Source organism: Aotus nancymaae, unplaced genomic scaffold (assembly GCF_030222135.1).
Source record: "Aotus nancymaae isolate 86718 unplaced genomic scaffold, 86718_ANA_hifiasm-v0.15.2.pri h1tg000012l, whole genome shotgun sequence".
Taxonomy (NCBI): Eukaryota; Metazoa; Chordata; class Mammalia; order Primates; family Aotidae; genus Aotus; species Aotus nancymaae.
Window position 1 is genome coordinate 18,718,113 of NW_026988423.1, and position 14,125 is coordinate 18,732,237.

Sequence of the window (14,125 nt, forward strand, 5' to 3'; positions counted from 1 at the left end):
TCGTAAATGACCACACTTGGCGTTACCTCAGTCATGCCATTAGATCAGTGAAGGGAGAATAGGCGTCTGCAAACTCAGGCCTCTATCACTTCCTTCTTTTTCCTTAGCTCGACTGCCCCCAGCCAGGGTGAAACATGTCTGGGTTCTAACTCCGTAATGGCGGAGACACGGTGGGGTCTCTACGCTGGCGGAGTGATCCCCATAAAAGTCCAGCTCATCTATTCCTTCGTCTCTAGCATGATCTCCCCTAAGATTGATCCTGTATTTTTAGAACTGATACCCAGGTTTCCCTTAGTAGACCCTTCAAGAAAAAATGTAAAAGAAAAATCACTCTAAATACACGAACCTGAGAGAGACAGAAAGAGAGCGGGCGTGCGTGCACGCGGGAGATTGAGTATTCTCCTGTTGTTTTCCATTCTGCTTGTTTTTAGGTGCGGCCATATGAAATCTCTGAACTGAGGATTCTCATCAGCCTTCCCTGGACCCAAGGACATAGCTCTGGCTATAATGGTGCCAGTTTTGGTGGGGGAGCTGCTGCTGCTTCATCTGGGCCCAATAAACCTTATCAAACTGCTGTGCAGCCAGCCTTCAGCGCTGAGTGGAAATGCTTGGAGCCCAATGCTGGCACTCAGCCCACAGCCTTGCCGGCCTTCTTCCTTTTTGTTACCTTCTCCACCTCTTAAATTCAGGCATTAATCTCTCTTTAACACTTACTAACAAGGGCTGGGCTTTTTAATGGGCAGAGTTTATGAAGCAAGGGAGATTTTCACATAGAGTGAATATGGCACCGGGGTGGGGAGGCCAGGGCCGTGGAGGATTGTGCTTTCTCTCTCATTGTTTCCAGAGATTCTCTCTTTCTCTGATTTGAGGATTAATAGGAGATTAGGATCAGGGGTTAATTGTGTGCTTCTCCTGCCACTGCACTGAGGAGAGGCTAGTAGGTGGATGTGGACAGCAAAGCGGAAATCTCCAGCAGGCTCCATGTAGGCAAAAGCTCAACAAGTGTAGGGATTCTCTCTTCTGTTTCCCTGGTGAGGCACCAGGAAGTCTTTTCTCCTCTTCTTACATCCTTCCACTCTTGCTCTCCTTGCAGACCAGTTCTTGCCTAACTTTCTTTAAATCTCTTTCCTCTAACAGGTATATAGACCGTAGTTAGAAAAATAGGTAGTCTCTAAACAGGGATTGCTCTTCATTGTTGATGAAATGAATACCCAGGGACTGGCTCCCCCTTCCCCTTGCCGTGAGTTTGATGTGGTTGTATCCAGAGCCCTTCCTTCACTCAGGTGTGCTCCCCTGCCCAGCTCTCTCTGCAGACTCCTCCTGAGCTGAGCTTTCCCTGCTCCTGGGAGTCAGGAGTGGCTCTTGCTGGGATGGAATGACCGGTCCTTGGGGTGGCCTCATGAACGACTCTTGTGAACCCGGATCAGTTCCGATGTGTACACTCTGCCGCCCGGCCTTCAGCTGCCAGATACAGATTTCCGCCATTTTCCATGACCCTACAGTTCATGGAACTGGGTCTGGGGCAGTGACTTGACTCTTCGGTCTGCGGCCATGCCAGAGACACGCATGGATATGTGATTCTAGGTGAGTCCTGCGGAAAACCTTTGGCCCACCCACGAGTCATGGACGGAATATGCAAGCTCAGGCCTGGGTGACGTAAGCCCCGCCTTGCTAAAAACCGCGTGACCTCGAGGGCTAACTAGCCTGAGACCCCTGCCTGGCGTTCTCAGCCACTCCCACCTCCCACCCCAACCTCCTAGGCTTCAGTCAGAATCCACAGCCAGTTCCTCTGGCTCCCTACCTTCACTCAGCTCCAGGGAAAAGGGGAGACGGCAGCTTTCTGCAGTCAGAGGAAGGGTACATTTTCTTTTTTTTTTTTCCAAAAAAATTTTTTTCCCTTTTTTACCTTCACATGAGCAGAGGAAGGAAGGGTACATTTTCTTTGGCTGCTCTACCCTCTAAAGTAGGGCGGCCAGCTGAGAGGAGGACGCACTTCTGAGGGGCCCAAAGCTTTTCCAAGCTTTCCCCTGCCCCCTGAAGACTGTGTGCTGAGCTGGGGGCAGTTCTAGGGAACTGTTTCCACCCAGATTGCTGTGTGTGTGTGTGTGTGTGTGTGTGTGTGTGTGTGTGTATGGGTGGGTGGGCGGGGCAGAGCTGAGAGGTTGTCCAAGTCTAGGAGAAAAGTTTCTCCCAGGCCTCGACCTTGGCCTCCAGCAACCGCGACAGCTAAAAAGGGGCGTCTCGCTTCGACAATAGATCCCCGCGGACCTTCTGGCACCTGGTTCACCAGGGCCCGCGAACTCTGCATCTGGAGACTTCTTGAAATCCGGATGCTCAAGCCGGGAGGCGCGCAGTAGCCAGGAGGATGAGAGGCCCAGGCTTGGGCTAGGAAAGCGGCCTTTTAAAACTGATGTCAGGGGTTACTGGGAATGCAGCCTCGAGCCAAGAGAAAAAAAGTTAAAGGCGAGATGACACGCACTGAATTGGGGCAAAGATTGGAAAAGGGGACAAAACTGCGTGCTTGAGCATCGGGGTGCGGGGAAGGGGGCACAAACCCGTATCCGATGGAAATTAAAATCCTGGCAGTGGGTGGGGGCTGCTGCGCGCCCTTCACCCTCAGTGCCCCCATTAAGGGTTCCGGGTTCCCTGCACTCCTGTCCTCTAGCTCCCTGCTTCCTCTCTGCTCGGCCGGTAAGCGGCGGCCGCCGGCGCCCCAGCAGCAGCTAGATGTCAGGCGAAGCCCAGAGCGCGGAGCGCGGGGAAGGGAGGGGAGGGGAAAGGAGGGGTAGGGCGGGGAGCGCGCGCGGGCTCGGCCAGTGCGGGGTGGTGGGCGGGCTGAGCCCGGGGACGGCACGGGAGGGGGGAGGGAAGGGGGGCAGCTGTGGGCAGGGAGCCGGGCTCGGCCGCCAGCACTAAAGATGGAGAGGCGCCGGGGCCTTGCAGGGGAGGGGGCTCGGCGTTGACGTGGGACGCGGCGGAGGCGCAGCAGCCGGTGGTGATTTGCTAACCTCGCAGCAGAGAGGAGTTGAGGGCGATGAGAGCGGGTACTGCGAACTGCCGGGCGATGCCGTCGCTGCCGCCGTGATACGGAGAGCAACAGTTCCCCAGCAACACCCCTCCCCGACACAGGCACACACCCCCCGACAGGCACGCACACCCACCCCACAGAGCCCGGCTCGGCTGCGGTGAGTGAGGGGCCGGGGAGAGGCGCACTGCCCAGCGAGCGCCGCGCTCCGGGGCCCCCTGGGGCTGGAGAGGTCTGCGGGGCGCGCGCTCGCTTCGGCCACTCGGCCGCTGGGCTTGTGCCTTTTTTATTTGGCGTGTTCCCTTGCTGCCGCTGCAGCCGTCGCCGCCACTGGTTGGGGATCGGCTGTCAGCCTGGGCGCAGCTGCCTCCTCAGCCCTTCCTCTCCGGGGCACGGTCGGGGTGAGAGGTGGGGGGCGTAGCGGTCTGCGGGGGCTGAGGGCGTGAGCAGAGGGTCGGGGATCCGGAGGCTTTGTACTGCCAGGGGCCGGCAGAGGAACAGAGCCCGTGGGTGCTCTCATGTATGCCGACCGGTGCGCGGGCGCGAGATAAGGTTGTGGTTTATTTATTTGTGTGTTTATTCGCTGGCCGGCTGGGAAGCTAGAACTGGAGAAGCTGACGAGTAGATGCGGGGGCGGAGGAGAGCAAGACTGGGACGGCTTACGTTTTGTTTCTCTTTGAAAAAACGTGGTGGGCTTTTTCTTGATTAGACTTGATTCCCCTTTTGCAGGGGCGGGAGGGAAGCTCCAGAGGGTCTCCAGCGCTCCGGGCCCTCCTCGGCTCTCGGCGGGACGGGCGGTGACGCCGGAGCTCGCCGTGCGCTCCCGGCCGCTCTCGGTGGGTGCCAGGCTCTGCACCTGATGCGTTCGGGATGCCTTTCCCACCCTGGCGCGCCCGCCGCTCGCTCGCACAGCGCCTCACACGCTCCCGCACGCGCTGGAAATACGCACGGTCCCGCCGGCCCGCGGACCCACCGAGACGCACAGAGCGCTCCGCACCGACTCGCTCGCCGGCTCCCGAGACGCTCGCACCGAGCCTGGGCCGGGCGCGCGGGCCGCTAGCGCTGCTGGCCAGAGGCCCGGGACCCAGCCGGTCGCTCCTGGGGGTCACGGCCTTGGGTCGGAGAGGGAGGGTCGGCAGACCCCTTCTCGCCTTTCCTCCCAGAACTCGCTGCGGGGCTTTTGTGCTTCCCTTTCGCCGCGGGGCGGGTCCGCCTCCTGCCGCCGCGTAGTCCAGCCTGCCTGGACTGTGGCTTTTCCTCCCCGTCTCTTTCGCTTTCCCATGCCCCTAGCTCAGCTCTCCTTCTTTCAGGCGTCTAGCTCTTCGGGAAAAGTTGCTTCCCCAAGTTTGCTGAAGTCGTCTCCAAGTCTCGGTGGGGGTCGCTGGGAACTGGGGGCGTGTGAGAGAGCGCGGTGGATCCTGAAGCTCTGGCGGGTTAGCGCCGGCTCTCCCCGCGCCGCGCGGCTGGACGCTGCAGCCAGCCCCGGCCGGATCGCGGGCGCTGAGCGGTGGGTGGGGAAGACGGCTGCTTGAGGGTGCCCCGATTTCCCTCAGGACCCAAACGGCTTGTTCTGGGGCGCCAAGCGTCCATTCTTTTGGCTGCTCCCTCCTAGTTCTCAGAAGCGCCGATGTCTGCGGGAAAGCACGAGTTGGAGAGGCTCGGCTGAATGGTCATCCCACCCTTGACGGCCTCCGTCCCTACCCCGGGGTGGGCAGCAAAAGTGTCTTGATCAGGCGTCCTGTGAATCCTTTCTGTGTGAGCTTGGAGGCTCCTGAACTGATAGAGCTCCTTCTGGGGGTGGAGGCAAGCAAGCAGTGTTTGAAGAGTGAGGGAGAGACCTTGCTGTTCCTTGCTCCCAGTTCATTCACTGCAATACTGGCCGCTGCAAGGCAGACACAGGGAGGGCCCTGGGCCTGGGCGGTCTTTCTAACACTCCTTAAGCGGGATTTGGAGTACAGGAGCCCTCTTATTGATCCCGAACAGGCTCAGGGAGAGGCCTTTGTTTCCCAGCCCTGTCTTCCCTTCGTACTGGTTGTAACTCATCCCACAGACGCTGGTGCCAATATCACTTCCAGCGCCTCTGAGCCATGTCCAGCATCCCTTGCTGCCCCTGGTCACAGGACTTGCAGACTCCTTGGAGCCTGTGGGACACACGTGGAGTTCACACACCCAGCCCAGCATGAGCACTCCTGGCTGTAGGGGCGAATATTTACTCCTGGCTCTCTCCATACCTTAATGACTCATCCTTCTTTGTTTTTTAGATCCTCTTGTCCACTGGGCAGTTATGGGTAGGAGGGTAGGTACAGCACCTTATGTAAGTGTGTGTGTACACACACTTTTTTTTTTTTTGAGATAGAGTTTCACTCTTTTTGCCCAAGCTGGAGTGCAATGGCGTGATCTTGGCTCACCACAACCTCCACCTCCCAGTTTAAGTGATTCTACTGACTCAGTGTCCCGAATAGCTGGGATTACAAGTTTGAGCCACCACACCCAGCTAATTTTGGATTTTTAGTAGAGATGGAATTTCTCCATATTGGTCAGGGTGGTCTCGAACTCCCGACCTCAAGTGATCCACCCACCTCAACCTCCCAAAGTGCTGCGATTACAGGCGTGAGCCACCGGCGCCCAGCCCCACACATCTTTCTCTTTGTCTCTGGCTGATGTACATACACGCATACACACAGTCCAGATTTTAGATTACATATTCAATAACTTTGAGTCTTCTGTGGGTAGAAATGACCCAAGTTAGTGTGTGGGTTGTGTGTGTGTTCCTGTTAGTACCCTGAGATGGGGTCAGGGCTTGGGTCTGCCAGTGCTTTGTAACCCTGAGAACAGTAGAAGGCCAGAGGCCAAGGCTGATGGTGAGAAGATAAGCTTTGGGGAGGAAAGCCCAGTAGAACCCAGTGCCCGTAGATTTCTGTGGGTCACGACTACAGGCTGCTGGCCTCCTGTGAGTCTGACTCTGTTCCTGGGGCTCCTGCACTGAGGCAGAGTTTAGAAAAACTTTGTTTTGAAGATGAGGTTTGACATCCAGGGGGTTGGCATGAAGCTGATAAGGAAGAGGCTAAAGTCTTGCTAATTTTAAGTAAATGTACCTCGTCATAATGAATGTTGGACTTGCCTAGGGAGCCCCTACTCTCTATGGAGAAAGCTGAGGACTCACAGGACTTCACTGCCATTTTCATTTCACTTCATCTAACAGATGTCATAGAGTAGTGAATTAGGCATCTGCTGTGGCACAACCTTCTTTTTAGTCTCAGCATCCCTGGGCTTGAAAGGCAGATTTGTAGATTTCTGGGAAGTTACTTCAATTAAAATCTCTTAAGTTCCTCTTGCTGGGGGCTTGGCAGGAGGGAGGAAGGGGCATGTTGTAGCGGTTGAATTCTTACTTTTAGGGACACATGAATTTGTCTTTTGTTCTCTCATCTCTTTTGCTTCTTCCTCTCTTCTTTCCTCTAGTCCCTTCTGTTGGCCCAGGAAGCCTACCCTGCCCCGCCACGCAGAGCCCAGAAGGAAAGAGAGCCTCATGCCTGAGCCGAGGGGAGCACCATGGATCTGACAAAAATGGGCATGATCCAACTGCAGAACCCCAGCCACCCCACGGGGCTGCTGTGCAAGGCCAACCAGATGCGGCTGGCCGGGACTCTGTGTGATGTGGTCATCATGGTGGACAGCCAGGAGTTCCACGCCCACCGGACGGTGCTGGCCTGCACCAGCAAGATGTTTGAGATCCTCTTCCACCGCAACAGCCAGCACTATACTCTGGACTTCCTCTCGCCAAAGACCTTCCAGCAGATTCTGGAGTACGCATACACAGCCACGCTGCAAGCCAAGGCGGAGGACCTGGATGACCTGCTGTATGCGGCCGAGATCCTGGAGATCGAGTACCTGGAGGAGCAGTGCCTGAAGATCCTGGAGACCATCCAGGCCTCAGATGACAATGACACGGAGGCCACCATGGCCGACGGCGGGGCCGAGGAAGAAGAGGACCGCAAGGCTCGGTACCTCAAGAACATCTTCATCTCGAAGCATTCCAGCGAGGAGAGTGGGTATGCCAGTGTGGCTGGACAGAGCCTCCCTGGGCCCATGGTGGACCAGAGCCCTTCAGTCTCCACCTCATTTGGTCTTTCAGCCATGAGTCCCACCAAGGCTGCAGTGGACAGTTTGATGACCATAGGACAGTCTCTCCTGCAGGGAACTCTTCAGCCACCTGCAGGGCCCGAGGAGCCAACTCTGGCTGGGGGTGGACGGCACCCTGGGGTGGCAGAAGTGAAGACGGAGATGATGCAAGTGGATGAGGTGCCCAGCCAGGACAGCCCTGGGGCAGCTGAGTCCAGCATCTCAGGAGGGATGGGGGACAAGGTTGAGGAAAGAGGCAAAGAGGGGCCCGGGACCCCGACTCGAAGCAGCGTCATCACCAGTGCTAGGGAGCTGCACTATGGGCGAGAGGAGAGTGCCGAGCAGCTGCCACCCGCAGCTGAGGCTGGCCAGGCCCCCGCCAGCCGACCTGAGCACCCAGCACCCTCAGCTGAGAAGCATCTGGGCATCTACTCCGTGTTGCCCAACCATAAGGCTGATGCTGTGTTGAGCATGCCGTCTTCGGTGACCTCTGGCCTCCATGTGCAGCCTGCCCTGGCCGTCTCCATGGACTTCAGCACCTATGGGGGCCTGCTGCCCCAGGGCTTCATCCAGAGGGAGCTGTTCAGCAAGCTGGGGGAGCTGGCTGTGGGCATGAAGTCAGAGAGCCGGACCATCGGGGAGCAGTGCAGCGTGTGTGGCGTCGAGCTTCCTGATAACGAGGCTGTAGAGCAGCACAGGTAGGCCCCGCTGCAGCCCCGCACCTGATGTAGGACTTGAGGCCCTCACACCCTTCCTTCACACCCTGGCTGCTCCCATATTAGGGGCCTGGCTCCCCTGTCTTCTTGGCAATTTGTAAAAAAACCAAAACACTTCTTCAAAAGTTCAGGGGGATGGGGAGGGGAGCAGATTTTTTGGACTGTAGTGAAGGGGCCTAGGATCTGTCCCAAAAGCACCAGGGGACACTCATGGGCCCAGCTTCTTAATACGCCCTTCCCTCTGTTTTTTGCTTTTTTGCTCCTGTTTGTTTTTTCTGCTGTCTGGTCTGTTCTCCTTTGCTTGGAGTGACCGATAACATGGAGAGAAGGAGAAAAGGAAGTGGGATGAGGGTCTCCTGTGGCCTGGATCTGATCACGTTCCTAGGTTTCAGGTCCTCAAGTTCCCATGCAGTGGTTCCTGTGAAGACAGGCAGTCCCTTTCTGCTGCTTGGGAGAATGCGAGGGGCTGGAGGCTACTTAGGCCACAAGAGCAGCTGCAGGTCCAAACCTTATTCCTGGTGAGCATTCATCTCCTTGCTCTGTCTCCCTTCTCATTCTCTAATCCTGCACATGCATTTAGGGGCAATTGATTTAAATGCAAGGGGAAAGGACGGGTATAAGAGTCTTGCTCTTGCAGCCTGTGAAGTCTCATTCTTATCCCAACTCTGCTCACATTGAATTAAATGCTGCTTCAGGCTAGCATTGGCTTCCCTCCGACTTCCGTTTCCTTCTCTATGAAATAACCATTCATTGAGCTCTTATGACATGTTTGGTTCAGTACTAAGCACTTTCCGTCAGTTGCATTTTCATTACAGAAGCCCTTTGAGGTAGGTAATGTCCCTTTTTTTTTTTTTGGGATGGAGTTTCACTCTTGTTGCCCAGGCTGGAGTGCAGTGGCGTGATCTCAGCTCCCCGCAACCTCCGTCTCCTGGGTTCAAGGGATTCTCCTGCCTCAGCTTCCTGAGTAGCTGGGATTATAAGTTCGTGCCACCACGCCTGGCTAATTTTGCATTTTTAGTAGAAACAGAGTTTCTCCATGTTGGTCAGGCTGGTCTGCAACACCAGCCATCAGGCGATCCACCCACCTCAGCCTCCCAAAGTTCTGGGATTACAGGTGTGAGCCACAGCGCTCGGCTGGTAATGTCCTTCTTTTACGTAGAACTATACTAAGGCTCAGATGTCAAGTCACTTTTCCAGAGTTACATAGATAGTAAGAGGCAGAGCTGGATTCAAATTTAGGTCTTTACCCCCTGGTACTTTGCTGCCTCTTGGAGTCATTTAGGCTTGAAGAGGATCATATCTATGGAACAGAGGGTTTTGAAGATTGCTTATTGGAAGTGGAGTAAATAACAGAGGGGATCAGTAGCAAGTTTGTTTTTTTTTTCCTTGCTTCTGTCATAAACCATATGCCCATCATTCTACCCTCTAGTTTCTGGGTCAGAAGAATGGAGTCAAGAAATCCAGCTTTCTGTTCTATTGATGACAGCATTTTGCTGTATACCCGCTGGTCTGCTGTTTTGCTGATCTTGGGTGGATTCTCCACTTCCCCCGCTTCACCCCCATTCCTCTGTTGCTCATTCAGGTATGAGGGATGTGAGTGAGAGGGGTTGGAGTGTGGATATCTGGAAGTTGATCTAATCACCCCTAGCCGGAATCTGCTCTGACCCTACCTCCTCGATAGCTCAGAGGCTTACCTTGTGGAAAGTGTGGCAGAGCTAAACGTAGCCGACTTTTTCCAGTGGGTGCGAAAAATAACCGCCACTGAGGTGTGTCTTCTTGATGCTTGTACTGCTCAGAAATAGACTGAGGTTGTGTTTGTTGTTGCTCAAACTTTCCTAAAAAGGAAACCCCCTCCCCAGACTTGACCAGATGCATGTTTCATCTTCTCCGGATATGCATTATTTTGGCTGTGTGCTATGAGAACTGGGGTATGGTGGGAAGTGATTGTTTTTCTGACTCTGATCAGGTCCTGGTTCCTCGTTGCTTTTCTTTACCCGAGAGGGCCACAAAAGATAGCACTCTCTTGAGAGTTCCAAGTTCCCCTTCAGCAAGACCCTCCTTCCGCTAGGGAGAGAGGGAGGGTTGGCCGTGTTATATTACAAAGAGCCTGGATGGTGAAATTGGCTGTGTTTAGTGGTGAGAGCCTGTGATAGCTATTTAACCTTTCTGGGCCTTGTTTCACTCACTTCTTAAAATGGAGATAGTCAACAGGGTTGGTGCTGAATTAATGAAGTAAGATCCAGAAATCACTAGAGCTGCGATGGGCACATAGTCACTGCAGTGGTGAAGAACTGACCCTTAGTAACCTGTGTTGTTCAGGCCTCATCTTTGCACGGTCCCCATTGGCTCTGAGTTCTAATGTGTAGTGTCTACAGGGCTACCCTCCATGGGAGTTGTGTTGACGGTGAGGTGGTGCAGAGGATGTCCCTGTCCTTGTGAGCATATGACAGCGAGACGCTGGCCCTGGAATCCTCGGCATCACGCTTTGGACTGCTGACAGGTAGAATGTGCTTTTTGTTGTTGTTGTTGAGGCAGAGTCTTACTCTGTCACCCAGGCTAGAGTGCAGTGGCACGATCTCGACTCACTGCAGCCCCCACCTCCCAGGTTCAAGCGATTCTCTTGCCTCAGCCTCCTGAGCAGCTGGGACTACAGGCGTGCACCACCACACCCAGCTAATTTTTGTATTTTTAGTAAAGATGGGGTTTCACCATGTTGGCCAGGCTGGTCTGGAACTCCTGGCCTTAAGTGATCCACTGACCTTGGCCTCCCAAAGTGCTGGGATTACAGGCGTGAGCCACCATCCTTGGCCAAGAATGTGCTTTTGACTGAGGGTGAAAGGTCAGCAGCTGCAGCTCAAGAAGCTAGAGCCAGGGCAGTGCCTTTGGTGGGAAGCTTGGGGGTCTAAAGAAACCAGAAAGGGGAGAAAATATTCCAGCGTGTGCTCGGCCCTCACTCAGATCAGCAGCCCCTCAGGTCCCAGCTAGATGTACTTTGTGGAAGACTTTTTTCTCCCCCTCACCCTCAAAACTCCAAGATTAATGTGCTATTCCCTTTTCCTACTGTTCGCTGTCTTTCCCCCAACCCATCAGCAGCCTGAGAAATGCTCTGGTAGAAGAAAACACAGCCCTATAACCAGTACAAACAAAAAAACCAAGAAAAAAAAGATCGGAAGGGGAGATTTTGATGCCAGGAAGCCATGGCATTTGCTGGAAATGTATCAGTGATGAAATAACAGGCTACAGGGTGTATTTTATTTTTAAGCCAACAGGCCTGAGTGTTAGTAAAGATTGGATACCCAGCAGTCCTTCTTGCATTTCTTCTTTTGGTGGGGGGCAGAAGGGAATGGAGAGGAAATGAAGGTAGATTGCTGGTAAGTGAGGCAGGAAGGCAGGGAGTTTATATGGAGTGTCATCGATAGGTTTCCCCATGATTTGATCCCAAGCTGGGGTGGAGTGAGGGGTAACCTGTTGGCTCAACAGATAGAATCACACTTAGTGGTGGTGTAGGTCCTGTTCCCTACAGTGGACAGCAAGACATACAAGCCATCCCGTGCAGGAGTGACGTGTGCAAAAGGGATGCAATGTTGAGTGTAGTCATGGATGGATGGGAAGACCAGGCAAAGGCACCACACAGGTAAATACAATGGGACTGACTTACCTAAATGAACCAGAAGGAAGTCAGAACAGTGAGAAGATCTGATAAATAAGCAGTATTCTGGAGGCAGATGAAGGAGCAAGGTTTGGGTGCCCAGAGCTTCACCAGTGTGTCTGCATTACAGAGGATAATGTCTGAGGAAGGGGAAGGTCATCTCAGGATTCTGGAACACTGGACTCTCCTTTTCTTATTCTGAAAGGCTGGAGCAGTTGTGCATATAGGCTTCTCTGGATATGGTCTAGGAACCAGCTCAGTTGGACCAGGTGCACCTCATCATTCTCAGAGTTACATACATGTGTGATAAGATTGCAGGGAACAGTGTAGTAGACTTAAGTGTGAACCTAGTCCTCATTTATAGTCCCCAGTCTCCCATGGCTCATACAGCCTGGTCCTTACGTGTTTCTGAATTTAGTGCTGCAGAATCTCAGTGGGGTCTGGTTTCCAGGGGCCCCTGGATCTTATACAGACAAGCACTGCGGTGTCTGTCCTGCACAGACACCATCACAACTCTTGCCTGGTCTTGAAGGTAATTCTCAGGACCACAGGGAATGTCTCAGCCAGCTTTCTGGATGTATGTGTACAGCCCTTCCTGGAGGCTTTGTGGAGCCAGCTCTATGGTGCGTGAGCCATGTGGCTAAGATTTCAGAGTTCTGCCTGGCCCTTGGCCTTGGTCTCTCTCTCAGATGGTCGGCTGCTCTGTTTTTAGTGGTTGATCATGTAGAAGGCCAGCAGGTGTTGACCTTGGTTTAGGCTACTTTTGGGATTTTTGAGGTTGCCTGAGGCTCTTGGTTTTCTTTCATCATCCTGCCCAGAACCTCTGACGTCAAACTAAATTCTGTTTGGAAAAGGGCATGCTGTAGAATAATGATAGCCACAGCAATAATATTAATAATACCTTTTATCGGTTTTAGCATCTTCTTCTTTGGAAAGCACCTCTAATGACTTTATCTCTCTTACCCTCACAACTTCGCCTGAAGGGGGTACAGGTCCGTATTCCCGTATCTGTGATAATGAAGTCTGAAAAGCCCTGAAAACTAAAAGGTTTGCAGTAAACTCATTTAGTGGCAAAACCTGATCTGAACTGACGTGATGCTATATTTATCCTGCTCATTTTGAATATGCATGTTTTGCTGCAAAAATATTAATGTATTTGATTACAGAGTGCTGCCCTAGACTCTGCTGGGGCTGTTAAACATGATAGGTGTCAAGAGCACCTTTCTAAAATCTGAACGATTTTGGTCATTGGAGCACCCACAGGTTTTGGATAAGGAATTGTGAATGATTATCATTCTTTATTGGCAAATGGGGAAAATGAGATTTGGAGCAAATAAGTGACTTGCCCAAGGTCACACAGCTATAAATGGGCAGAACCAGGCTTGCCTTCTAATTCACAGTCCTGGGTGCTCTGCACCAGGCCATATAAGAACATGAGCATTGCTCTTCTGGATCAAAACCATCTGACCTAGTCTTTGGTTGCCAACATCATCCCTAAGATACCACCATTGGAGGCTACAGACATCTTCCTTGACGTCAATCCTAAAGGTCAGGTGTATACTAGCTTCTCTTAGTAGCTATTTATGGCTGCCATGTCATTCACAGATTTGTCCAAATCCTTTTTGAATCCATTTCTATTTCCAGGAAGTATCCTTTTTAGGGATAATGAATGACTTAAGTTTATAATCTCCTGGGCTCCTGGAAATCTGGTCTTTTGGAGAGGTTGTTGGTTGTGAAGATAGGAAGATGGTAGAAGACTTTGTAGTGGGGAAGCCAAGTCTAGACTCAAGTCTGCGTTTTTCAGCTCTGTCACCATTGACATCGTTTTTTTTCATCCTGAGCCTTAAACTTGTTTATTTTTAAAACTACGCACTTCAGTGAGCTCTTTCTGATTGTTGAGCTCTTTAAAAAATTCTTTTATTCTTTGTGTACCCACTTATATCTTCATGAAGTCCTTTTGGTTAATTGAATTTTGCTGTTTTGGAATCTGGATTGGCAGTTCAGCCAGCTAAGTAGGGGGTCAGTTTGATTTGATTCTGTGTGCTCTGACTTAGGTTTTTTTTTTTTTTTTTAAAAATACTTTAACCTGCTTAGGGTTACTGAGCCATCTGGGATCTAGACTGAACTCTTGGAACTTTTGAAGATGATTTCCTTTATTTTATTTTCAATGGAGGAAAGTTGCCCGCCCTTTCATCTCAGTGAGAAGTCCCATTTTAATTTGCTGTCACTATTGGATGGAGCTGCTAATTGCTGGGAGGGAGAAAGCTATAGTTTAGCCACACGTTTTCCTCCTGCTCATTCTAGGAAAACCATTATGAATCTTTAAAATAGTGATTATCCTAAACTGTTAAAATCAAATTCTATTCACAGTTCTTTGATTTCTTGCTAATTCAGGAGAGAAACGTTTCCAATCACTTTAATTTTTTTTATTAATACATTTAAATAAAATCCTGCTGAAAGCCTAAGCATATATAATTTAGAGTCTTACTAACTGAAAAAAGGTGGGCCTCAGTTTGTCCATTGGAGGGTTTCTGAATTTTCCGTAACTAAAGAGTTTCTGTTCTGTTTTGGCTGTGTGTGTGCGGTAAAAGCTCTTACTCTCTGGCAGTTATTTAA

At 52.1% G+C, this 14,125-nt stretch overlaps 1 protein-coding gene across 3 annotated transcripts in view; it reads left to right on the forward strand.

The window, feature by feature from the left end:
* Window positions 1–2,557: 2,557 nt before the first annotated feature.
* ZBTB16 (zinc finger and BTB domain containing 16) overlaps window positions 2,558–14,125 on the forward strand; it is a 200,974-nt gene continuing 189,406 nt past the window's right edge. Inside the window, exons 1-2 of one of the 3 annotated variants that reach the window (XM_012470486.3) lie at window positions 2,558–2,691; window positions 6,485–7,842. In XM_012470486.3, the coding sequence (XP_012325909.1) occupies window positions 6,575–7,842 (1,268 nt within the window). In that variant the 5' untranslated portion in view covers window positions 2,558–2,691; window positions 6,485–6,574. Of the gene's footprint in view, window positions 2,692–2,935; window positions 3,186–3,488; window positions 3,578–6,484; window positions 7,843–14,125 lie in introns of those variants that run through there. The other 2 variants (XM_012470484.2, XM_012470485.3) reach the window with 2 other exon arrangements.